This window comes from Eretmochelys imbricata, chromosome 24 (assembly GCF_965152235.1).
Source record: "Eretmochelys imbricata isolate rEreImb1 chromosome 24, rEreImb1.hap1, whole genome shotgun sequence".
Taxonomy (NCBI): Eukaryota; Metazoa; Chordata; order Testudines; family Cheloniidae; genus Eretmochelys; species Eretmochelys imbricata.
In genome coordinates, this window is record NC_135595.1 from 8,191,168 (window position 1) to 8,217,271 (window position 26,104).

Genomic DNA, 26,104 nt, shown 5'->3' on the forward strand with positions numbered 1-26,104 from the left:
CATTGATCAAAGACAGGACTCCAGGCTGATGGGGAAAGAAAAGCCGCGTGGGTTTCTTGGCCTAGCTTTTGAGTTTGCAGAAGAGACATCTGCTGGGTTGGAGGATTTACAGCAGCCAAGGGGGAGGGAAAAGAGATTGTTTCCCCCCTTCCCTCCCAGTTGAAGCAGTGCACAAGAGCTGGCTGGAGAAAGAAAGGCAGGGCAAACAGTAGCAACGAAATTAGCCTTACTTGGTATGTGCAGGAGCTGTCTCATAGGATAAGAGTCCAGGGCCAAAGCAAAGCAGAATTAGCAAATCAACCTACTGGGGATTACACTGAAATATCATCATGCTCATATACGGCCTGCAGGATATGACCTAGTGGGTCAGGTGGCTGGTCCATCAAGTGTCTTATCCAACAACAGCCGGTGCCCAGTTCCCGTGATTTTAATTGTGAATCTGGCAATATTTGGTGCGTGTTTCTTAAAGCTCCAGCTGCTGGAGGCATGTGATTAGGTGTGGCTCTCAGGTGGGGTATGTGTGTTTTAAGTAGGTTTCTAGCTTTCGTGGTTACGGAGAAGAGCTGGAAAATGTGATTGAGACAACAGATGACAAATAAAAAGAACCTCGCTTTAAAAAATAAAAATAAGCAAACAAAAAAGCGCATGTGATTCTTAAGCCAACCTTGTCAGATTTGGGGGGCCTGACTCATCTTTAGGGGAAACGCCTCCATTAAGCAGGTAAACAGTTGTGGGATACTCTTTAAATTTAGGACAGCAGCTGCGGGGGTTGTAACAGAAATGATCAGATAATAATTCAGAGAGTACAATCTGCCTAGCCCTGCAATGACATTAATTAGGAGGGTACACACTTTGTAGCTTGCCTAGGCTGAGCTCAATGCACACCCCAGGGGCTTCTTGCATCCCTCCATTCCCCCCACCCCACAGCTCCCTGGGTACCACACTTCCATATCGCTCTCTTCTAGAGACTCCCTACAATCCCCCCATGCCAGGGGCTGTGCACCCACCATTCCTCCGATATCCCCCATTCCCCCATGCTAGGCACTGCATGCCCCTCATTTCACCAATGCCCATTTCTCTCTCCCCCCATACTGGAGGCTGTGTGCTACCCCATTCTCCTCTCCCTCCATTCTCCCCCTATGTTTCCCATTCCTCTCTGCCCCCATACCAGCAGCTGTGCCCCGCATTCTCTCGTCCTCACCCCAGTCCAGGGTCTCTGTGAGTCACCCCTGCAAACTCCCAGATGAAATAACAAACCCCTGTTGCCTATCTTCATTATAAGGAGTACATCACAGCTCATGGGGTTTTTATACCAGATGCCTCCCTCCAGCAGAGCCAATTCTACTCTTGCCCTGGACAAATATCACCAGAAGACCTTTAAAAACCATCCTGATTGGCATAATGAATGGCACAGAAGCGTGCAGAGCCATTCATGTTTAGGTCACCGGTTCCAACCTAGCCCAGGTTATTAAGTGGCCAAAAAAATATCAGCCTGTCTGAAATGAGCTGGCAGGGACAGGCGCGTGCAACACAAAACCCACCTTCACTCTTGTAGCGTTCCTCCCACGAGATTCATGAGATTTCCAGCTGGGAATCATGAGATTGCAAGAGACTCTTCAGCTTTTCTTAGAAAGGAAACAAGAAAAAAAGTAACTTTCTTGTCCTTATGGTTGAAGAGAACTGCTTAAAAACATGAAGCAATTGAACCCTAAAGTCTCAGATACCAGAAAGCAAAGAAGACCACCCCCCCCCAAAACGTTGCAGTGCTATAAAAAAGTTCATAATTTTAAGCCAATAATGATTTAAAAACAAATATGATTTTTTACCCTTTAGACGTACCCTTTTCTCTTTAATCTGTTCTGTGCTTCATCGGGAAGTGAAACTGGTTCACAGACAACATTGTCGGCCTAATTGCAATTTGCTGCAGGTTATTTTTGCCCTGTGATTATTAGTTTTTTTAATTAAAGTATTTATTGTAAAGGGAGTGTGTGACAGACATGCAACTCACACACTGGCCTCTCTATTTCTGAACTGCAGCTGTCAAAGAAATGCCATCTCCCACAAGCCGGCTGCAGCACTGAATTTGGGTCTCATATCTGAAGCTTAGCTAAAGGCAAGAGGAGTAATTCAGAAGACACAATAAGAAGCAGGGCTGCTGCAACAATGTAGGAAAAAGGACCAGTCCAGAAATGAGCCCTTCTTAAAGGAGAGCCAGTGGGTTATGTAAATAACACAAGTTGGAAGTTAGGTAGCAGGGAATATTGTTTTCTGGCAGTGGTTTTCTGAGGTTTTGGATCAAAGAAATGTAGCGAACAACAAATCAGGATTCAAGGCAACAACCGTTACAGGGTGTGCAAAGCTGGAGGGGGGATGGAGAATCGTGTGACTGTGAAAAGCCAGACCCCCGCCCCATCAGTACTTCCACAGAGCTCCCTCTGTCCTTGTCACTTGGCCTGAATGATCTGCCTCACTTCTGTCAAACTGGATCAACACACAACCCCTTCCCTTTCCTACACACAGCCCCCATATACTCCAGCAACTACTCACCCACCCCTTTCCCACAAATCCCACAACTACACACACTCACAGCTGCTGCCCAGGTGTATTTCCATATAACCCCTCACTTGCAAAGTACTTTCCCCCGACACGGTCACCTACCCATCCCCACAGCACTTGAACACCCCTCATAAGAATGGCCTTACTGGGTCAGACCAAGGGTCCATCTAGCCCAGTATCCCGTCTTCCGACAGTGGCCAGTGCCAGGTGCCTCAGAGGGAATGAACAGAACAGGAAATCATCAAGTGACCCAGCCCCTGTCGCCCATTCCCAGCTTCTGGCAAACAGAGGGTAGGGACACCATCCCTGCCCACCCTGGCTAATAGCCATTGGTGGACCTGTCCTCCATGAACTTATCTAGTTCCTTTTTGAACCCTGTTATGGTCTTGGGCTTCACAACATCCTCTGGCAAAGAGTTCCACAGGTTGACTGTGTGTTGTGTAAAGAAATACTTCCTTTTGTTTGTTTTGAACCTGCTGCCTATTAATTTCATTGGGTGACCCCTCGTTCTTGTGTTATGAGAAGTAGTAAACAACACTTCCTTATCTACTTTCTCTACACCGGTCATGATTTTATAGTCCTCTATCATAGCTCCCCTTAGCTGTCTCTTTTCCAAGCTGAAAAGTCCCAGTCTTATTAATCTCTCCTCACACGGAAGCCGTTCCATCCCCCTCATCATTTTTGTTGCCCCTTTTCTGAACCTTTCCAATTCCAATGTATCTTTTTTGAGATGGGGCGACCACATCTACACGCAGTATTCCAGATGTGGGCATACCAGAGATTTATATAGAGGCAACATGATATTTTCTGTCCTATTATCTATCCCTTTCTTAATGATTCCCAGCATTCTGGTCACTTTTTTGGCTGCCGCTGCACACTGAGCAGATATTTTCAGAGATCGATCCACAAGGACCCCAAGAGCTCTTTCTGGAGTGGTAATAGCGAATTTAGACCCCATCATTGTATATGTCGAGTTGGGATTAAGTTTTCCAAACCCCTCGGCACACAACCACCGCCTCACACGGCTCCCTGCAAACACGCTTATTCCTACATACAAACACACAACTACACACACACTCCCCATCACAACCCCTAGACTACCATCCCTCTACTCATTACACACAAATACTCCCCATCACAATCCCTTACACTCACACCAAATTACACACTAACTACACACACGGTCTCCCGACTCAATTCCCTGCGTTCAGAACCCTCCTACACACACTCCACCATCAGAACCCATACACACTCACTCCCAACTACACATACACATCACAACCCCCTAAACTCACAACCCTCCTATGCACAAACTCACAACTACAGACCCTATCCTGCACACACAACCCTCCCACACATACACCATCGCAACCCTTACAAACACACTCCTGATCAGAACCCCATGCACACTCATTTACAACTACACACACACTCTCCATTACAACCCCCACAATCACAGAAAACTCCCAACATTCACAACCATACACACTGCCCAACCACACTCCCTCCTACACACTCCACCATCACAACCCTTATACACTCACTATACACATACACTCCCCCATCACAATCCGCTACAATCACACCAACCCCATACACACTCACCACACAAACGTACTCTCCCATTGGAACCCCTATGCACTACTCACAGCTACACACACACATCATAATCTCTGACATGCACAATCTTCCAACACATTTACAACCACATTCCCTCCCCATCACAACCCCCTACACTCAGACCAGATTCCTATACACTCTCCACACACACCCCCACACAACCCCCCACACTCCCTTCTAAATTCAGAACCCTCCTATATACTCACAAGTTACCACACACACTCCTGATTACACACACACTCATAATTACTGTACAAACACATCCATCACAACCCCGCACAGTTTCTCCCATTAGACCCTCTCCTACACACAAAACCCTCCGACACACACAAACTCCCCCATCACAGCCCCCCGCAGTCATACCTTTCCCTACACAAACCCCACAGTCACACCCTCTGCTACAAACACAGACAACCCCACAGTCACACTCTCCCCTACACGCATAACCCCCGCAGTCACCCCTCCACTACACACACACAACCCCGCAGTCACACCTTCCCTTACACACCCACACACAACCTCAGCAGTCACACCCTTTCCTACACACCCACATACAACCCCGCAGTCACACCCTCGCCTACACACACACAACCCCGCAGTCACACCCACACCAACACACACAACCCCGCAGTCACACCCTCCCCTACACACACACTACCCCGCAGTCACACCCACACCAACACACACACTACCCCGCAGTCACACCCTCCCCTACACACACACTACCCCGCAGTCACACCCTCCCCTTCACACACAACCCCGCAGTCACACCCTCCCCTACACACGCACTACCCTGCAGTCACACCCACACCAACACACACAACCCCGCAGTCACACCCTCCCCTACACACACACAACCCCGCAGTCACACCCACATGGATACACACAACCCCACAGTCACACCCTCCCCTACACACGCACTACCCCACAGTCACACCCTCCCCTACACACACACTACCCTGCAGTCACACCCACACCAACACACACACTACCCTGCAGTCACACCCACACCAACACACACAACCCCGCAGTCACACCCTCCCTTACACACACACAACCCCACAGTCACACCTCCACTACACACACACAACCCCGCAGTCACACCCTCCCCTTCACACACAACCCCGCAGTCACACCCACACCAACACACACAACCCCGCAGTCACACCCTCCCCTACACACACACAACCCCGCAGTCACACCCTCCCCTTCACACACAACCCCGCAGTCACACCCTCCCCTACACACACACTACCCCGCAGTCACACTCTCCCCTACACACGCACAACCCCGCAGTCACACCCACACAACCCCGCAGTCACACCCACATGGACACACACAACCTCGCAGTCACACCCTCCCCTACACACACACAACCCCGCAGTCACACCCACACCAACACACACACAACCCCGCAGTCACACCCACATGGACACACACAACCTCGCAGTCACACCCTCCCCTACACATGCACTACCCCGCAGTCACACCCACACCAACACACACAACCCCGCAGTCACACCCTCCCCTACACACACACAACCCCGCAGTCACACCCTCCCCTTCACACACAACCCCGCAGTCACACCCTCCCCTACACACACACTACCCCGCAGTCACACTCTCCCCTACACACGCACAACCCCGCAGTCACACCCACACCGACACACACACAACCCCGCAGTCACACCCACATGGACACACACAACCTCGCAGTCACACCCTCCCCTACACACACACAACCCCGCAGTCACACCCACACCAACACACACACAACCCCGCAGTCACACCCACATGGACACACAACCTCGCAGTCACACCCTCCCCTACACACACACAACCCCGCAGTCACACCCACACCAACACACACACTACCCCGCAGTCACACCCACACCAACACACACACAGCCCCGCAGTCACACCCTCCCCTACACACACAACCCCGCGGTCACACCCACCCAGTGACACTCCCGCTCTCTCGCTCCCCGGGGCCGCCTCCATTTCCCGGCAGCCCCGCGTGTGGCTCGTACGGACGGGCCGGGCCGGGCTCCCCAGCCCGGCGGGAGGAGCCGCCCGCTCGCTCCGGAGCCAGGGCCCGCTGCGGCCGCCGCCCCCTGCCCCACTGCCCGCCCGCCATGGAGAGCTTCGTGCGGAGCCGCCGGGCCGCCCTGCAGGTACCGGGCGGGGCGCTGGGGGGCAGGGGCCGGGGGGAGCCCTGGGGGTGAGGGGCTGGGGGAGCTATGGGGGGCAGAGTCTGGAGGGGGCACTGGGGGGTGAGGGGCTGTGGAAGGAGCAGGAGCTATGGGGGGCAGGGGCAGGGGGGAGCAGGAGGGGGGCACTGGGGGGGTGAAGGGCTGTGGAAGGAGCGGGAGCTATGGGGGGCAGGGGCAGCAGGAGGGGGGTATGGGGTGATGGGCTGTGGAAATAGGGGAGCTATGGGGGGCAGGGGCTGGGGGGAGCAGGAGGGGCATGGGGGGTTGAGGGCCTGTGGAAAGAGCGGGAACTATGGGGAGCAGGGGCTGGGCAGAGCAGGAGGGGACATGGGGGGTGAGGGGCTCTGGAGCTATGGGGGGCAGTGGAAGCAGGAGGGGGGCATGGGGGGATGAGGGGCTGTGGAAGCAGTGGGAGCTATGGGGGGCAGAGGCTGGAGGGGAGCAGGAGGGAGGCACTGGGGGGATGAGGGACTGTGGAAGGAGCGGGCGCTATGGAGGGGCTGGAGGGAGGGCGTGGGGGGCCCATGGGCTGGGGGGAGCACAGGGAGACCATAGAGGGAGCTTCATCTCTGGCTCCCACAAAGCTTCCCCTCCATCGGCCTCCTCACAAACCCCAGCCCTCCCTGCTGCTCCCCCAGCCTCGGTGCCCCCTGAACTTCCCCTTCCTGCTCCCCCCAGAACCACACAGCCTGGTCCTGTCTCTCCCGCACCCCAACCCACCTCCCGCACTTGCTGCTCCCCAGCCTGACCTCCACTCCACAGCTCACCCCACTCTCACCCTGTCCATCGCTGCCCCCCACTGCTCCCTGCTCCTTTAGTCCATGGTCCCCTTTGCCTCCCAGCACCCACCAACCGCTGCCCCCGATTCCTCCCCCATCCATCCATGCCCGGTCCTCCAGCTTCCTCCATGCCCCTCCAAACCTCCCCATCCCCCCTTCAATCTCTGCTTCCCCTAACCCCATGGTCCCGCTCCATGCTGCCCCCATGACCTTCTATCTCCCCTCATCCTGGCTCTGGGACTGGCCTGGGATCTAGGCTAAGGTGCCAAGATGCTGCAGGGATGGGCACCAACGTAAGAGCCTAGTTTGATGTAGCCCATTTACACCTGCAGAACTAGGACAAAGTGTACCCGGGGACTGAATTATTCTCTCTTTGGTGGCGGGACTGAAACCAGCACTTAGCCAAACATATTGGTCCTGGAACTGACCTTATACCTCGACCTTGAAAATCACGGTGCTCTGATTACTATCGTGCTTTCCCCCTGCCCCTGCAGCTTTTCGAAAATGACATTAGCAGCTGATCTCTCCTGATCCAGGAGAGTTAGAGACAGTTAGAGACTGAGGTTGGCATCTTCAAAGGATTCTTACAGTGAAGTTAGACTCCCATATCCCACTGACTTTCAGTGAAAGGTGGGTACCAAACTCCTTTCAAGTTCCGAGGAGAATCCCAGCCTAAGACTTTCTACTACTGGGGTGCTGGACTCTGAAGCACTGTCTGCTGTCTTAAGAACCCCTAGAACCAGTGACAGCTAAAATCATGGGTGAATTTAAGTAGAGAACGAAATTTAAACAAGATACACCTTTAAAGTGACTTACCAGAGATTATAAGAAATATATATACCCCACTTCAAATCACAGGAGGGTCAATTTTCCAGGGGTGTCTAGTTCTGATGTTTCATGTGATGCTGGACTTAAATTCTACCATCAGGCTAGCGTTTTGTTTTGGTGCTAGTTCAAATTGGCTTTTGCATATCCTGGACCCATATAATTTCCTTTACCTGTGGGACCCGTTGACTGACAAATATTATGAAAACAGGCTGAAGTTGTGGAAACAAAGGGGCTGGTGTTTAATGTTAGTGTGTATGGGCAGGGAGAGGGAGTGTCAGAAGTGGATGCACAAAATGACTCCGTTTTTGCCCTTAGGGAGAAGCTGTTGTTTTCATGTCTTTAGCATTTTCAGTTCTGCTGTGATGGGCAGCTGTGCACAGTGCTAAAGTGAACAGGTTACAGTGTCAAAATAAGAAGCGCAGGAAATAGAGGTGGTAAAGACCTGTTAGAATTTAGTGTCGCCTTGTTTGTATTGGAGACTTATCTCCAGGAATGAGGTAGACCTTGGCTGTAACACTGAACAGATACATTTTAGAAATTAAGGTGCTCCACTAATTTGAAAATCAGCAAAGGTCTCGCTTGCTAGTGTACATGTGATCTCTGCCCAGGCTATAAACTCATGGTAAGGGCGAAGTTGTGTGTCAGATCCGAGACTTTACTGCACTGTGAATCTGGAGAGAATTCTCTTTGCACTGGGCTAGGGCACCCTCACCAATGTGTAACTCTCCAACAGCAGTCACAGGCTGACAGCTCTGTATGATGTGGGGCATTCTGACATATGAGCAAAGTGGCAAAAGAATGGACTTGTGGTTAAGATACGTGACTGCGAGTCAGGAAACATGGGTTCTGTTCCTGCCGCAGACGTCCAATGTCACATGAGACAAGTCTCTGGGCCTCAGTTTCCCCATCTGTACAACACCTCCCTATTGCACAGGGCTGTGGGAGCGGAACATCTGACATCATATATCTTTGGAGCAACCTTTTCAGAGACGGGTTAGCATAGAGTGCTGTAAGCATGTTCAAAAGGACCCTATAGATGAAGACCTGTCAGTCAAATGAAATATGAGTGGGCCCTCCTTTAGGGATTCATTCTGGCCTCCGGGCCCTGCTTGTCTTTTCAAGGCCTAGTACTTTTTTGCTTTGCTTATGTGAAATAAATTAGTAAGGCTGGGATATGCAATTAAACAGTCATCGCTGGCCTCTGAAGTATTTGAGATGGTGATATACATGAGAAGCTTGGGGATGTCGTGATTAGCATGAACCTATCAGAAACAGCGTAATCCATGTGGGGAAATGAAAATGGAAGATTCCCTGCCTCTTACAATAGAGTGTGTTTCTTCCCATCTCCCCAAGTGTGCCAAAATTCAAGTGAAGGCAACAGTTCTATGCAAGCAGGTTTGTGTGGGGTAAACAGCTGAGAATTGCTGAGTGTTTTATTACAATGAGTTTTGACATCCCAATGCTGTTTGTGGCCATTCCACGAGTTTGCGTTTGGGCAGAAATTCTCATGCCACGAGCTCCTCTGTCTCTCTGCATCTGGAAAATGTCATTCATCTTATTTGATCAAGGGATACAAAAATATTAAAACCCCCAAAACCTTGATAACGTGATACAATGCTTTTTGCAGAGACATTCTAATGGATGCAATGGAGAATTAGGTCACTCAGTTAGCTACAGGCCGTGACAATATCAGTGTGCTTGAGGAGCAATGGAAGATATGAAAGAAGAGTCTTGTCTATTTTGATCCTGTTTACTATGCAATTTAAATTACATTTCTCTTCTAATAGCTTTAGATTTCCTAACCAGAGTTTAGCGCTGTCATGCTTCTCTACACTGATACCTTGTTATGGTAAGGTAATTATAGATGAGTATTTTAATGCAGTTCTTTGAGGAGAGACATGAGCTAGTCAGCAGCAGGTAATATGTTTAATCTCTCTCTGCACAGAGGTGTAAAAATATCAGCTGAGATTTAAAAGGAATTTATTTGACATTTCAGTATACAGTAGAAACTCCCTATTTCTCGGCTAATCCCCGGCTTTGATCGTTCTTTCTGAAAACCCTCCCCAGTTCTTGGGGGGTGGGGGGAGGGAATAAATAGCAAAGCTAATGCAGTGATGTCTCCTGTTACTAATACTTACTGTTGTTATTCGTAGTAGGGTAACACTCAGAGGCTCCAGCTGAGATCAGGGCCCCATTGAGCCTCGTGCTGCACAGACACTGAATAACTGAGATGAGGGGCCCATCATACTGGCTGCTGCACGCACACAGAGAGACCGAGATCTGGGGCCCATTGTGCCAGCCGCTGCACACACACACAGAGTAAGAAACGGTCCCTGTCCTGAAGAGTTTACGATCTAAATAGACAAAAGGTGGAAGGAGAGGAAGAAGATTATCCCCTCTTTGCAGATGGGAAAACTGAGGTGCAGAGCAATTTCACTGACTTTCCTAGAACCCAGATCTCCTGGGTCCCAGTCTAGTGCCTTAGCTGCAAGACCAACCTTCCTCCCCACAGTTACAAAGTGCTATGAAGAATTATCCCCACTTTCCCTAGTGTTTCTTCCACGGTGAAATGGATAGGTTAGCAACATGGTGTCTTACCCATTCCGGGAGCAGCTCATCTTCCCCAGTGTTGAGTGTGTGTTTTGAATGCTAGGCCATGGACTGCATGCGTTTCACATGTCTGTCTCCAAGGGTGAGGCCGTCAGCAGATGCCCAAAGGACTCTTGAATTAGTGCTAAAATTGCCTCATCGCGATCTGTTTGTGCCCCCTGCGTCTGTTCCTGGAGATGCTGCTTGCGGTGACCCTGAAGTTGCTGCTTTTTGGCTGGTGACACTTGTGGGAGAAGCACAAGGCCTCCATAAGGTGAGGCAGGCATTCCTGTCCTCCCATCCCATGGAGGTTATGCTGAAGGACAGTCCCCCACCTTTCCATGTTGCTAGAGTCTTGAAGGCAGGTGACACCCAATAAACCTACCTTCCAGTGCTGCAGTGAGGAGGGGAGGGCTGGGACACTGACTCCCAAAGAGTAGGACTTCACTTTTCCTTTCTCCTTCCCGCCCTGCTGCCTGGTATCATTGCCCGTCCTGCTCACCGACCGGCCCGCTTCTCTGCGCTGGGTGGCAGAGAGGACGTAGCAGTGGGACTAAGGCCTTATTTAACACAAGGGTTTTTAGCCAGTGGTGTATCGTATTGTGTTCACTGCCTCGGGCCTGATTCTTCCTTGCTCTGCACCATGTGCAATCACTGACACAGTGCAGGTTTCAAGATCGGGTATTTATTTTTCGGGGTTGTAAAAATGCAAGGGGTGGTTAAAAAGGAATAGTCTTCCCCAGTGCACAATTGACTTCCTGTATGCTGGGGTTATTTTTGCCTTCCTCTGAAGCATCAGCGATGGGCTACAGCTGGAGACGGGAGACTGGACGGGGTGGGGCAGTGCTCTGAGGTGATACCGAGAATCCTTTTTTCTTAGATGCCTGGCTGGTGGGTCTTGCTCACATATTCAGGGTCTCGAAGGAATTTCCTCCCCTGGGCACGTTCCACCTAATCAGTTCCCTGCCATGGTGGCACCTTGGTCTCTCCTGTTCTCTGCCTGTGGCACACAGTTCAGTCTCCTGAGAGCTGAAATGTTTTGGTTTAGTCTTTGGGCTTAATATTGGGGTGTCTGGGTGAAATGTGTGATACAGGAGGCCAGACTAGATGATCTAATCCAGGGGTCAGCAATTTTCGGCAGGTGGCCCATCAGGGTAATCCACTGGCAGACCGCGAGACATTTTGTTTACGTTGACCATCCGCAGGCACGGCCCCCCGCATCTCCCAGTGACCGCGGTTCGCCATTCCCGGCACCTGATCTAATCGGTCTCTTCCAACCTTAAACTCGCATGAAACTATAAAAAAGCAGCATATGTCTTTGGTTCTAAGTGCTCCATGGTGCATGGTTTGCTCTAGGAAGCCTCCTTCGCCCCATTGTTAACGTAAATCATCACCCAGCTCTTAGAACCGTATTTCCCGTCTTTATGGTCTCCACTGGAGTTGTCTGGGTTACCAAAAGCAAATGGACCTGGCAGCGTACCCCGGCAGGACTGTTTCAGACCAGGGCGGAAGGAACTAATTCAAAGCTAAAGGGCCCTATCAGAGAAAGCTCCACCAGCTGCTCCATCTCTCTGATGGGAGCGGGGAGTGCCCTGCTCTGACTGCATCTGTGGCAGTAGGACCTGGGGAGAAGAACAGTTGTTGGTAAATAGGTCCCTGGCCATGTACTCAAATCTGCCTCGCTGCTGAATCAGTGTTGGGTTTATACAGACTTTGCACCGGGGTGAATGAGGCCCGTACGATACACACGCTGCATTGGTGTAAGGCTTCGTTTATATCTGCACTAGGGATTGGCCTCAGCATAACTACTCCGGTGGCTAAAAGCCAGGCCATAGACAAAGCCTGAGTGGTGGGGTGTAACCTAAATGCTGACCTGGTGAAGGGGTCCCCTTGTTCTGGAGATCAAACAGGACACAGAGAGGGGTGGAAGTGTGGAGAGCTGGGACAAAAAGCTGCTTTCTCCTGGCCTGACGGACTCTGCTGGCTGCAGAGAGGAGCTGGGAGGATGAATGCAGGGTGGGTGTTCTTCCATAATAACTGTTTGTTTGGGGCTGCACATAAACAACCTCTGTGTGCGGCTCACTGAGTGTGGCCTGTTTGCGCCAAGCGCATCAGTGACGTCGTCTGGCTGCTATTTGTGTGCGTCTTTGCCTGCCGCAAAAATAAGTCTGCTGCATTTGCTTGAGACTCGCGTGAAGTCATGCTTATGCTGGGCCTGCAAATTAATGCTGCCTGCCTGTGAGACAATGCGCGTTACCTTTGCAAGGCTAAAAAGAAAAAGAAAAGTTGGGCAGGAGAAAAGTTGATGTTAAAACCCTGAGTGGCAGTGTGGCTCAATGGGACAGCACGTTGAACTGGGCCTCCTGGGTTCTAGACCTAGCTCTGCCAGTGACCGCAGGCAAATCATTTTCCCATTCTCTGCCTCAGTTTCCCCTCCCTTTCTGTTTTGTTTACTTAGGCTGTAAGCTCTTGGCAGCAGGAACTGTCCTGGGTACAGTGCCTGACATAGTGGGGTTCCACTCTCAGTGCAGACCTCTCTAGGCACTGCGGTAAATTGCTCTGAATACTGCCCTGGCCCAAGCAGAGTGGTGACCCAAGCACCCAAGTGATTTATTCAGAGTCGACGAGGTTTGGACTCTTCAGCGTCTAGATTTTTTTTGAAAATGGGAGTTAGGCTCCTAAGTCACTTTTGAAAATGTTCCACTAAGTGAATTGTGTAAGGAAGTCTGAGGCAAAACAGGGACTTGAACCCACATCTCCTGAGCCCCAGGCTGGTATTTTAACCACTGCACCATCCCTCCTCTCTAGATCCAGCTCACTATCCTGTCTCTCATAGAGGCCAGAACCAGCTGCTTCAGAGGAAGGTGCAAGCCACCCTTACAGTGGGCCGCTACGGAATAACCTCCTTGTAAAGGAATTTTCTTCCTGTCACCTTCACTTAGAGTCAGTGTATGCCCTGAAGCAGGAAGATTTATTTCCCTTCTGATCTTTTCTTTAATCCCACCTAAAGTATCTTTGGAGGCCCTCATTACCAGTATAAAAGACCAATCCTTGTGAATCTGACTGAGCTGTTCGCCTTGCTGAAATCTTGTGGCAGTGAGTCCCACAGGCCAGGTGCACGCTGTATAGAAATAAAACCATTTCCTTTCCACAGTCTGTTACTGACTGCCTTCTGCTGAATAATATCCCCTTGTTCTAACCAGGCCCCTGGACTGAGCACGAGAGCATACTCCCTCCCGGAGCTGAGTCTTGTGTTCTGGGAAGATAACTCGAACTGTTCCAAGTTCTCTTCTCTCCATTGTCAGCTATTTTCATACTCAATCATATTCCCTCTCACACGTCGCTTCTGAAAACTAAACCGTCTCCGCCTTTTCAATCTGGATGTTTTCCCATAAGGTCCTCTCTGTTCTGGCAATCTCGTTCTGGAATAGCGGGGCCAGAATTGAATCCAGTATCCCAGGAAGAGAGCTACCATTGCTAGAGGTATTATTATTTTTTGTTTGGATTGCAGTCCCAGGATCAAAAATCGAGATATGCCCGGTGTTATAGAAGTGAGTCAGTGCTGACTAGGATAAAGCAACTCTCCTATATGGTGGTGCAGTCATTGAGTCAAGGCGGGATGTCTTTGTACAATATACATGCCTGCCCACCCAGAAGGTATGGGCTCGATGCAGAAGTTACTGGGTGAGGTTCTGTGGCTGGTGGTATGTAGTAGATCAGACTACATGCTCAGAATGGTCCCATAAAAATCTAGGTCTCTATGAATATGCTGCTTGTATTATTTAGATGGAAAGACAATTTTAATTGCCTTTGCTCCCCTGAAAAAAATCCATTCTGATTCCAAAAGGTGCCAGGGTGTCTCTTACAATCCTAATGGATCAGACCTGTCATGTTGATTTAATGTGTTTGCAGGAATGGCTGGGACATCGCTGCCATTCCCAGATAGCGCAAAGGTAAATTAGCTTTGAAAAGGCTGCACACATCCCTCTCCGAGACCTTTGAGTGCCTTTTAGTGCAAATTGCTTGTGCATTTCTCGGTGAGGTTGTTTTCTTTCCTCCCCGGGGGCCATATGCTGCTGTTTTGCATGTTCGCTCGGTAACATGCAGCTCTTAACTCTGCTCCATAAATGCATTATCCCAGCCTTGCTTATCTAAAGTGCTTGGCCAGCCAGCGCCCAGCGCTTCGAACCCGGCACCGAGTGTGTCCGCCTGTTCTCTTGACGGTAACTGGGAAACGGATGCTGCCTCTTTGCACCTGGGAGGAATGGCAAATCGCTTTTAGGGAGCTGGTGCAAATCTGCCTTGTTTGCTGTCTGACAAGGAGGGCTTCTTTGCTGCTGCATCCGTTTGCTTTTGCAGGTACCAAAAGCTTCATTCATAAGCGGTCACCGAGACCTTGCTACCCATGTGTAGTTTCCAGGCTCACTTTTCATTGGCAAGTTTCAGCACCGGAGCAAAAGGGCCAGTGTAGAGATTGGAGCGTCGGAACCAGCTCAGAGGCCGTAAGAGTCTCAGCCAACCCTTCACCCCACATTCACATTGAACCTCAAATGTCTTGGGGCTGATTCTCCTTTTGCCCTGCACTTCGTGCAGTCACGTACGCTGTTGTAAAATGCTGGCAGGTCAGCATAGTTGTGCTGTTGTAAATGACTTCATGGCAAACAGAGAATCATGCCCCTCCGTTTTAAACTCCCTCCTTCATCCCTTTCCGTTTTCCTTGCATCTGAATTTCTGGCTGCAGCCAGAGGAGTCTGCTTATCTTCCCACGTGCACTGACCTAATACTGGTCTAAACTGGAGTTACAGGAGTAAAATGGTGTGAAAGGAGAATCTGGCCCACAGCTTGTTCTTGCAGCTCTCTTTGCACATGCCTTCCCTTCCCCCCCCGCCCCCCCCCCCAGATGTTTTAGAACCAAAGAGAATCGATAGTAGCTGGCGTTTCGATTGCGTCTCTGACGAGCCGGTTATGGGCTTGCTGTGTTAGGAGCACAGCGTCCTGAGATCTGGCTGCCTGTGTTTTGTTATAGGCTGCCAGAAACCTTCTCTTTTGCTCCGTGAACCCCAGATGTTTATCTCCCCTTCAAAACACAGAGCAGCCTACTGACCCCCTGTGAGCACAGAGCAAAGCAATTGCCAGTGGTACCGACATTGCCTTCCTCCAAGGGCCATTTGTACGCAGCAGGCCTCACACCCTCTCTGTGCTGTTGGACAATATTGGATTATTAACCTTATTTTACAGGCACAAAGTTTCAGAGCTAGGAATGGGCCCCAGGAGTCCTGATACCCAGGGCCCTGGTCTGAGCACGAGAGCGTGCTCCCTCCCAGAGCTGAGTCCTGGCTCCCAGTCCCCTGGTTTAGCCACTGAACGACGCTGGCGAGTGGAAAACATTGGTGCAGCTCCTTCTTGCTGTGTTCCCGCAGGGATTCCATTCCTTTGTCAGTTTCATGCTGGGTCAAGGTGGTCACTGCGGGGCTGACAGCCCGGTGTGCGTCTCTGAACACTGCCAGTCTGTAAACCTGGGGGAGTGGGAGGCGAATCTGGCACTACAGAGAGCGCTTGCGGGTGCGTCTCTAATCAGCTGAACGTCTCCCCCTATATTGGCTCCTCTAACCCAGAGGTGGCCGGTGACTGTTACCTTTGGAGCATCTTGGTGGCTGGGTCGGGCATATGCTCTGGGGGCCCGGGGATGATCAGGTTCAAGTGTGGTGCTGGATTGCTCAGCAGATGAACTTGGGAGCCTCAGGTCCTTAAGCCAGCAAAGGGTCTAGAATGACCAAGGCTTCCTGGGCCAGACAGAGAGGAGCCGGGCGGGAAGACCCTGCCATGTCAGCCCCCGATGCCGCTCACGGTTCAGCCTGCCCACAGGGGAGACGGTGCGTGTTTTCCTTCTTCATCAGCTCATAGGAGTGAGTCTTTTTCCCGTGCAAGCGACATTGGGCCTGCTCTGCCTGGATTCAAAGCCTGCTGTCTCTTGGCAGGAGCATGTCCAGCACAGGCAGGAAGTCCACGTGGTGCTGGGGAATGAAGCCTGCGATCTGGACTCCATGGTGTCGGCGCTTGCCCTGGCTTATTACTTGGCAAAGGTGAGTGCTGCCCTGAGGCTTGGCTCCGCTTTGGAGCTCTGCTTCGGCTGGGGTGGAATTAATGGGGATGGGGAGGGAAGGGGCTCTCTCTGTGCAAGGGGGCACATGGGGCAATTGGGTTGGTGACCACATAGCACTGAGACCAATGAACACTAGGGCTGCTGTGTGATGCCTGGACCCCCCTGGGCTGGGCTTTCCATAGCCAAGGCCTGCTGCTAATTGTCCCTGAGGTTCACTGTTTTCTCCTGCAGACCTCTCTGGAGTCCAGGGCGGCATTCGTCCCTGTACTGAACATCCCCCGCTCGGAGTTCCCCTTGCGCACAGAGAGCACCTTCCTCCTGCAGGAGCAGCAGATCCCCGACAGCTGCCTGATCTTCCGGGATGAGATCGACCTGCATGCGCTGCACCAGGCTGGCCTCCTCTCCTTGACGCTGGTTGACCACCACATCCTGCCGAGGCAAGTGGAGAGGCGGTGCGGGGGACTTTGGAGATCTGGGGGGGGGGGGCTAATCCTGGCTCTGCCACCGACCTACTGGGTGACCTTGGGCAAGTCACTTCCCCTCTTCGTGCCTCAGTTTCCCCATCTGTAAAATGAGGCCAAGGACACTGAGCCACCTTTATAAAGTTTTGAGATCTACGGATGGAACACGTGATACGGCAGCTCAGTGTTATCATTAAATCACTGGTGGGGGCTCCAGGCAGGACGGAGTGGGGAGTAAATGATGGGCAAATGAAGATATTATTACTTGTATTGTGGTACAATCCTGGCCCAGGACCCTGTTGTGCTAGGCACCATACGGATGCAGAACAGAAGGAGGGCCTCTGCCCCTACGAGCTTGCAATCGAAGTAGATGATATTGCTTAGCCTTATAAACAGAAGGACTGTCTTGTCCACGGCGTGGATGGCATCCTTGCTGGATTATGCAAGACGGGTGCACAAGGGCAGGTGGGAACCCCTAAAGAAGAGGTGGGCAAACTATGGCCCACGGGCCACATCTGGCCTGCGGGCCCATCCTGCCCGGTCCCTGAGCTCCTGGCTGGAGAGGCTAACCCCCAGCCCCTCCCCCACTGTCCCTCCTCCCCCGCAGCCTCAGCTCACAGCATCGCTAGTGCTCTGCCCCGCTGCTCCTGCCAGGCAGCGTGGCTGGCTCTGGCCGTGCGGCGGGGCTCCAAGCTCCTGTCGCTCTGAGTGGCATGGTAAGGGGGCGGGGTGCTGGGGGGTTGGATAAGGGGCAGGGGGTCCCCAGTGGGCAGTCAGGGGACAGAGAGCAGGGGGCAGCTGGGGGGGGCGGAGGTTCTGGGGGGTGGTCAGGAGACAGGGAGCAGGGGGCGGTTGGATAGGCGTGGGAGTCCTGGGGGCCCTGTCGGGGGCGTGGGTGTGGATAGGGGTCAGGGGGCAGTTGGACGGGGCGGAGGTTCGGGGGGGGCGGTCAGGGAGCGGGAAGTGGGAGGGGGCAGATAGGGGGCGGGGGCCAGGCTGTTTGGGGAGGCACAGCCTTCCCCACCTGGCTCTCCATACAGTTTCGCGACCCTGATGTGGCCCTCGAGCCAAAAAGTTTGCCCACCCCTGCCCTAGAGGAGCGAGTGACTCACTTTTAAAATATTCCTAATCTTGCTGTCAGCTCATGTCTCATGGGCACTGGGGAAGAGACGGGTCTTTCCCAGGGACAGCTCCCTGCACACGGGGTCAGCATAGGACAAGGCACAGAGGGCTTGGGCCGGGTGGGTTGCTACCCACCACAGCAGATCTGATGTCCAGACAAGTTCATGAACCCTTCAGCTGCCTTGGGAGGAGCCGGGAGACCTCTTGTGGAAGGGACCTACAGACAGGAGCCACGGCGTCCCCACAGCTGCTCTGCATCCCTGGGTGCTCTGGGAGGGTTTTGCTAAAGGGGATGAGGTGTAAAATCTCTGATATGAGCAGGCAGGTGTGCGCAGCATCCCCCTGCGTCTCTGGGAACCCGAACCCGATGGCATTCTCCCTTCGTCTTCTACATGCGTGTCTGCCGTCCTTTCCTGTGCCCGCCTTGCCGCCACCCCACTCCTACACCACCCTCACCCCTGCCCACGCTCCATGTATTGTCTCCCCCTCTACATGGCTACCCCAACCTCACCGCCCCTCCCACCCCCCGCAGTTGCCATATCATCCTTTCCCTGTTTAGGGGCTGAAAACCCCCTCCCCTCACTGCAGCACCGCCCTCAGCCCAGCACCTTTGCATGTGCATGTCAGTATATTTTCAGTGTGGAGGAAATAAGCCCCCATCGGCCTTTATTGGTGGGGGGCGGGGTAAGAAAAGAGCCCGAGAGGAGGAATTTTCAGTCCGTCCCCAGGGTGATGCTATAAATACACAATAACGCCCACCAGGGTGCGCCATAATGCCCTTGGACGCTCTCGGGTGGATGGTGTAGCCAAAAGGACAGAGTCCATCCCTGGGGTGATTCCATTGACCCTAAGTCCCTCATTTTGGCGTGGGGGTGGGGGGAGAAATTGCAGAGAGAAACGCCTGGGGACGAAACCGGGGTCTTTCTCGGCCTGCGCCCACCTCTCCAGAGGGGGGTGCTCTCACGGGCACCGCCGCTCACGTCCCCGTCTTGCCCGCCCAGCGGAGACGCAGCCCTGGAGGAGGCCGTGATCGAGGTGATCGACCATCGGCCCCTGGAGAGGGAGCCTCGGTGCAGAGTCACCGCGGAGCTGGTGGGCTCCTGCGCCACGCTGGTGACGGAGAGGATTGTGCAGGGCCCAGCGGAGCTGTTGGACAGACAGACGGCCGCCCTGCTACTCGGTGAGAGCAGTGCTAGCCTGCTTTGACGTTCAGGGAGGGGTGTAGAGTTCTGGGGCGGAGACCCACAGCTGCAAGTATCAGGCCCGTCTCCCAGGCTGTATCCTGCTGGCTGTAAAACCGACCCCTAAGCAGCAGCATGCTCAGCAGAGCTGCATCTGCACCAACCCAGGAAGCAGCAAATCCTGGACTCCTGCAAGGCCAGTCTATTGCAGCAGGGCTTTGCTTAGGGGAGATATAACAAGCACCTGTCTAGACCCCAAGGCTCTAACTCCCCAGCTCATGTCTAAGATCACAAAAACCGTGTATGGTCTCTGTTTGCTCCTGGCTTGGCTCACACTGTGATTCTGTGTCAACTGCTGCTCCCTTTGCTTTAAAGGTACAATACTTCTGGATTGTGTTAATATGACTCCAGAAGCTGGGAAAGTGACTCCCAAAGACACTCAGTATGTGGCCCTGTTGGAATCCAAGTTCCCAGACCTCCCAGCGAGGAGCGTCCTGTTTGAGGCTCTGCAGACAGCCAAGTTCGATGTGTCAGGTACCAGCTTTTCGCGGATTGATCGGGGATCAAGTGGGACAGATGGGGAAGGCAGGGACTGTGTGGAGCTTATATAGTTGGAGGCATTAAATCAGACGAGTATCCGAATTCATCTGAAAACAGTCCAAGAATCCACCTGGCAGAGTGGTCAGAGGGTTGCGTGTGCGAATGATGTCTGAGTCTTTTGGAGCGTCAAAACGCAAAGCTCCCTGGAAGTGATCCAAGCTCCCGCTGGGAATGAACATCCCTCTTCACTCACGTTTGCCCCTCTCATTTTTCCAGGGCTCACTACGGACCAGATGCTGCGAAAGGACCTTAAGGCGCTGTCGAGCGACGGGCTCGTTCTGGCCATCAGTGCTGTGTACGTGACGCTGGAGGTAAGGATCAATAAAACATGGGGATACTGAGGCGCAGGGAAGTGAAGTGACTTGCCCCGGACCACAGAGGGAGTCGGTGGCAGAGCTGGGAATAGAGCCCAGGAGTGAAAGCACCTTTTGCCTGCTGGGTATCTGTGCATTTTGCTATTTAAATGTTATCCTGTGCAAGTGGGAAGAAGCTGATCCTACGGTTGGGAGCTAGGTTTTCTCCCTAGCCCTGCCAATGAAGTGGGGAATAATGCTGCCCATCTACCTCGCAGGGCAATGGAGGGTTTTCTATCTCTCCATGGTACTTATCAGAGTAGTATCTGAGCACCTTCCCTCACAACCTGCCTCTGAGGCAGAACAATGCTGTTATCCCCATCATACAGGTGGGGAACTGAGTCACAGAGAGGGAACTTGCCCAAGGTCACCCAGCAGGCCAGTGGCTGAGCTGGGAATAGAACCCAGGTCTCCTACATCCCAGTCTGTTGCTCTATCCATTAGATCACACTGCTGCCAAATAGGCATTCCTTCTCCAAGGAGCCTATAGTCTGAACAGTTCAGACATAACAGGTGCATGAGACAAGTGGGTGGTGCTGGGGGTGGGGGAGGACGACAGGGTAGTAAGACGGGCAGGAGCTGGCAGCGTTGCCTGCCGTCCTGTCCCGTCGCGTGCCTGTGCGTTCCGGACTCTGACGCCGCTCGCTGGTCTTGCCTAGGCCTTCCTGCAGCGGCCTGGCTTGCAGCAGGACCTGTGCGCCTTCTGCCAGCGGTATGGCTACGGCGGGTTGGTAGCCATGACAATATCCTTCAATGAGCGGAACGAGCCATTCCGGCAGCTCGCGGTGTACAGCCAGCACGCGGCGGTGCGCACAGCGGTGAGCATCGTTGGGGCATGCTGCCTACCTGCCCGGGGTCTGCCCTCAGATTCTCAAGGGATATTCCAGAGCCGCCCGCCCTTCCTCAGTGACCAGTCCCAGAAGCCCATGCATATAACAAACTGAGGGCAAGCACTAGATCCCCTGCTTGCGCCCTGATCCTGTACAGCCTTTAAACAGGTGCTTTACTGCAGTCACATAGAATCATAGGACCGGAGGGGACCTCAAGAGGTCATCTAGTCCAGTCCCCTGCACTCATGGCAGGACTAAGTATTATCTAGACCATCCCTGACAGAGGTTTGTCCAACCTGCTCTTAAAGGTCTCCAATGATGGAGATTCCACAACCTCCCCGGGCAATTTATTCCAGTGCTTAACCACCCTGACAGTAAGGAAGTTTTTCCTAATGTCCAGCCTAAACCTCCCTTGCTGCAATTTAAGCCCATTACTTCTTGTCCTGTCCTCAGAGGTTACGAGAACAATATTTCTCCCTCCTCCTTGTAACAACCGTTTATGTACATGGAAACTGCTATCCTGGCCCCCTTCAGTCTTCTCTTCTCCAGACTAGACAAACTCATTTTTTTCAGCCTTCCCTCATAGGTCATGTTTTCTAGACATGTATGACTTAGATTCTGACCCAGCAAAGCACTTATCTGACTTGCTCTCATAGTGGCCCATTGCTCTAGTCTGGCCGTTGCTTGACCCCTGATAATCCCTGCCCCCAAAGCTGCCCCTCCCTGCCGCCCCCATCTTGGGAACCTCTAGAAATGGAGCAAGGGGAGGAACTGGACCTTGGTTGTTGCTTCTGCAAAGAGCCCAGAGCAGAAACGGATTTGTTCCTGCTGCAGATGGGGCAGAATGTGAAGGGGTTTGGGAGCCAAAACTTGGGATCTGGGGGTTTTGTTTGTACAACGTAAAACACAAGGGAGCTGCCTGCAGGAAGAGCCCCCGCTGGGTATCAGACTCTCTGGGTGCCCCTGGACTTGTGAATTCCCAGATCAGCGTGCTGGGCTATAACCAGCACCTTCCTCTTTGCTGCAGTGGCAGGTGGCTGGCTGGGAGAGGATTTACAGGGTGGTGGCACGTCCCCGGTGGTTTACCTCCTCCGGCCCCCGCCCTCCTGCGGACCTGGCCCCCAGCTCAGCAGAGCGCTGAAGTCCTGTGGGAATCAGTCCCTTATGAAACACCCACCCAAATGCTTTGCTGAATCGGGGCCCAGGTGCACAAACTGTACAGCACCTTCCACGGCTGTCTGGTTCCAAGCACTGTCCACCCTGGAAACCGGCTCACCTGCCTGTTGTGCTGAGCTCCCAGCCGAGCCACTCTCCACCCAAGTGGAAGCAAAACCGCTTGAGAGCCCTGTTCCCCTCCCCCCGCCACCTCGGTGGGTGTTTCTAGGTCTCCGCAAATCCCCCCTCCCTCAACCCCTCAAGGCTCAGCACTGCAGCCCCCCCATCCCCTGCCCATCAGAGCTTGTTCATGCCACAGTCGCTCCCGTAGCCGGTGGGGTAGCTGCTGAGCTGTGTAGGCTTCGGCGTTCACCCTTCGGCTCCAAGGCCACCCCCAGCGCAGCAGCCCACGTGCCTGCAGAGTTTGCTTCGGTGCTTTCCAGAGCCTGGCGAGAACCTACCACGAGAGTGGGGGCGGAGGGGGGAGGCCATGTTTACTCCCCCCATCCCCAGCTATGCAGCAACGGCTCCCCCCACCACCACCCCCTCCGATCCCTCGCCACCGCTCGTCACTCATTAACCATGGTCAAAGGTTTAAAGCCGTGGGAGGGATCGTGGGCTAATCGCCCGGGTGGGTCAGAGATCACAGCAGCCGAGGGGACCGAGCGGGAGACAGCAGCCTTAGAGATGAGAGGTAAGAGGCTCCTTTTTCCATCCCTGCAACCAGCTCTGCTCCAACGGGAAATGCCCTCCGTGTGATCCTGCCCCGACGTGCACCCTCGGCACCTCCCGCACCCAGTGCTTTGCCTCTGGAGGCTGAATCCAGAGGCTGGACTAGGCAGACACAAGCTGAATGACGATCATTAGAAACCAGCCTGTCTCCCCCGGCTGCCGACACACACACATCTGCCCTGTCAGCCGCTGTCCACTCATTTTACTTGTTCCTTAACGCTCAGCTCTGAGCTCGCGGTCCCCTGGGGTTGTCTGGGGGGGGGCGTGAAACCCTTCCCTGGGCTGTGGGGGACACGTGCGTTTTCTCTCAGTTGACTGGCTGCCCAGGCACAGGAGACTTGGAGTCTGACACTCAGCTACCCTAATAAGGGTAGCTCCTTTGGAGTCTGTGGGCCAGATCTCCAGCTAGTGTAAATCCGCCTTAGCTCTATTGGAGTCTGTGGGCCAGAGCCACAGCTGGTGTAAATCCATCGTAGCTCCATTGGAGTCTGTGGGCCAGATCCCTGATTGGAGCTCCAGCAGATTTACCCCATTGGAATCCATGGGCCAGATCCCCAGCTGGTGTAAATCAGTGTCGCTCTCTTGGGATGTGCCGACTGACACCAACTGAGGATCTGGCCCGCTCTCTGACAGACAGCAACCTGGGAGCTGTATCCAAGCTTGTGGGGAGAGCGACCCTGGGATCAGAAGAGCCTGGCTGGGAGCACCGAGAGCAGAGACCCCAGCTCTGGGCTCTGCTTGCACCCTGGCATTGCAGACCTGCTACAGCAGCAATGGTGGGGTGCAGCAGAATGGGGCTCCCGCCCAGGATCCAATCAGTGTGAGGCAAGCTATGTATAATTCCCTCTCCCTTCAAATGATGTAAATTCGTGGAGCTGCACCAGTTTACAACCAGGGGGGGATCTGGCCCTGAGCATATCCGAATAACTTGGCTAGTGCCCCAAACGGCAGAAATGTAGGAGGGGAGTTGGGGGGTCAGCCCAGTACAGCTCCGGCTTTGCTGTACTATGCGTGTCATGATCCCATCCCTGCTGCGTTGTGACAGCAGGTTCAGCCTTCGGGAGGGTCCTTGGCTCTCAGCCGGCTCCTCAACCCCCCGCGTTTCTGTCCCCAATAGGTATGTGGCGTTCTGGAGCGTGCTAATAACCCGCCCCTGGACCTCTCCCCTCTGGGGAGCCTCTACCCCAACCTCTGTGCCTACCACCAAGGCAACACAGTTGCATCGCGTAAGAAAGTCCTCCCGATCCTTAAAGACTTCCTAAGGGAGCGGGACACAGCGGCTGGCACCATGCATCCTGCGGACAAAGATTCCTGTGGCACGACGAGACCAGAGCCAAAAGACTCCTCTGCCGGTTGCGGTGAAAGCGACGAGAACCCGGAGGACTCGGATGTGGCTGGCGAAGCGGGTGCCCTGGAGTACGAGCCAAGGGGCAGGAGAGATCCGGGCAGGTGCCCGAGGCATGGGGATGCCTTGCTGGAGGACGATGCCCCGTTGCCTCCCACCCCCATGAACAGCCTGGTGGATGAGTGCCCTCTGGACAGGGGGCTGCCCAAGCTGTCGGTGGAGGCGATCTTCGAGAAGTTCAGCCACATCACGGTGGTGCGCCCCTCTGCCAGCAGCAGCCCCGAGAAGAAATGACACCGGGGCTGGTGCCCGCTCGGGTTTCAGGGAAGCGATTGCAATCCTGGCGCTCTGGGATTAGATGCGTGGCCTCTTTCTGTGTGTGGATGAAACACGTCCGTCTGTCTCACGGGGACGTGGACCCTGGCCTCTGCAATAAAAGCCAGACACAGGCACTTTTGTCAGCGATGCTCCAGAACCGACTTCCAGCCAGCTCCTCCTCCAGCGGGGAATTTCATGGGAAAGCCAAACCAAAACACCAGCAGCGTGGCACCCCCCCCCCCCATGCAAAGTGCAGCTGCACTTTAAAGGCACCGAGGGGTTTGATCCTGACCAGACTGTGCCCACAAGTACCACCTCCTTCTTCTCTGTTACAGTGATTTCTTTAAACCCTGCCCTGGCGCAACCCCAGCTGCCTCTTGCGTCACCGTGCCCTAGGTTGTGAGCGGTTGTGCTGTGTTATGCGGAAGAATGCCCAGGTCCAGCAGCCCCTGAGTCCCATTCCACGTTGTGTCCCCTTCCTGTGTGCACCGGCTTCCCCCTCGCATCGTGGGAGGGGAGATCTCGGCCCCACTCTTGTTGAACCCTGTGTGGATTTGGCAGCGTCGTTTCCACCCAGAATCCCCCGTTGGGGAACAGCAATAAAGGAGAGGAACTTCTCTCCCGTCTCCTCTCCTCCCGGTCCATGTGACACAGTCGGCCGTCATGCCTCCTGTGAGCCATTGGGTCTGCCATGTACCTGCCTGCCTGCGCAGCACCGTGCGTAAAGGAAAACTCTTCCTTCCCACCGTCCCCATTATCTGTGGTCATCATTGTCCAGTCCCTTTGAAACCCTGGCTGGGCAGCTTTGGAAAGTGACCCCCGGGGCAGTGAATTCCAGCCAGCTGTCCGGGGGTTGTGTGAAGGGGTTTCTAGTGATTGGTTCCTAAAGCTCTGCCCTTGAAAGGGAGCTGAGCCCAGGGCCAGGACAAACTGCTTTGAGGTCCTGTTAGCAAACCAGGGCCAGCCCGGCTCTGTGGGGAGGGGGCTGGGGTCTCTCCTTGTTAGCCCCATGGGAACAGCCCGGCTCTGCGGGGAGGAGGCTGGGGTTTATTCCTCCTTGTGCATCATGTATGGAATCATTACTAATTTCCAGTTACAGGTTTTATAGGGCATTTTTGTTGTCGTCCCCCTCCCGCCTGCCCGGTGCACAAGAAGGAAGGAGCCTGGCTTGACTTTTGGAGCCCTGGCTGAGTTTGCAGGGCTCGCAATGAGGAAAACCCTCCTCAGTGCTCGTGAATTGGGCGTGTTTGCTTCTGAGTCACTGAGGGAATAACCACAAAATCCCAGCCTGCTGTCTTTACTGGCCTACTGGAGAGCTG

General features: G+C 53.5%; 1 protein-coding gene across 2 annotated transcripts; it reads left to right on the top strand.

Moving 5' to 3' along the window:
* The first annotated feature begins 6,221 nt into the window (after window positions 1-6,221).
* PRUNE1 (prune exopolyphosphatase 1) lies at window positions 6,222-25,402 on the top strand. 2 transcript variants are annotated; one of them, XM_077841484.1, is made up of 8 exons: window positions 6,222-6,350; window positions 16,564-16,668; window positions 16,920-17,125; window positions 19,273-19,451; window positions 19,828-19,986; window positions 20,269-20,363; window positions 21,065-21,223; window positions 24,240-25,402. In XM_077841484.1, the coding sequence occupies exons 1-8, from the start codon at window positions 6,312-6,314 to the stop codon at window positions 24,759-24,761; spliced, it is 1,464 nt and encodes a 487-aa protein (XP_077697610.1). In that variant the 5' UTR covers window positions 6,222-6,311; the 3' UTR covers window positions 24,762-25,402. The 2 variants fall into 2 exon arrangements, with proteins under 2 accessions (XP_077697610.1, XP_077697611.1); XM_077841485.1 differs by lacking the exon at window positions 21,065-21,223.
* The last annotated feature ends 702 nt before the right edge of the window (window positions 25,403-26,104 follow it).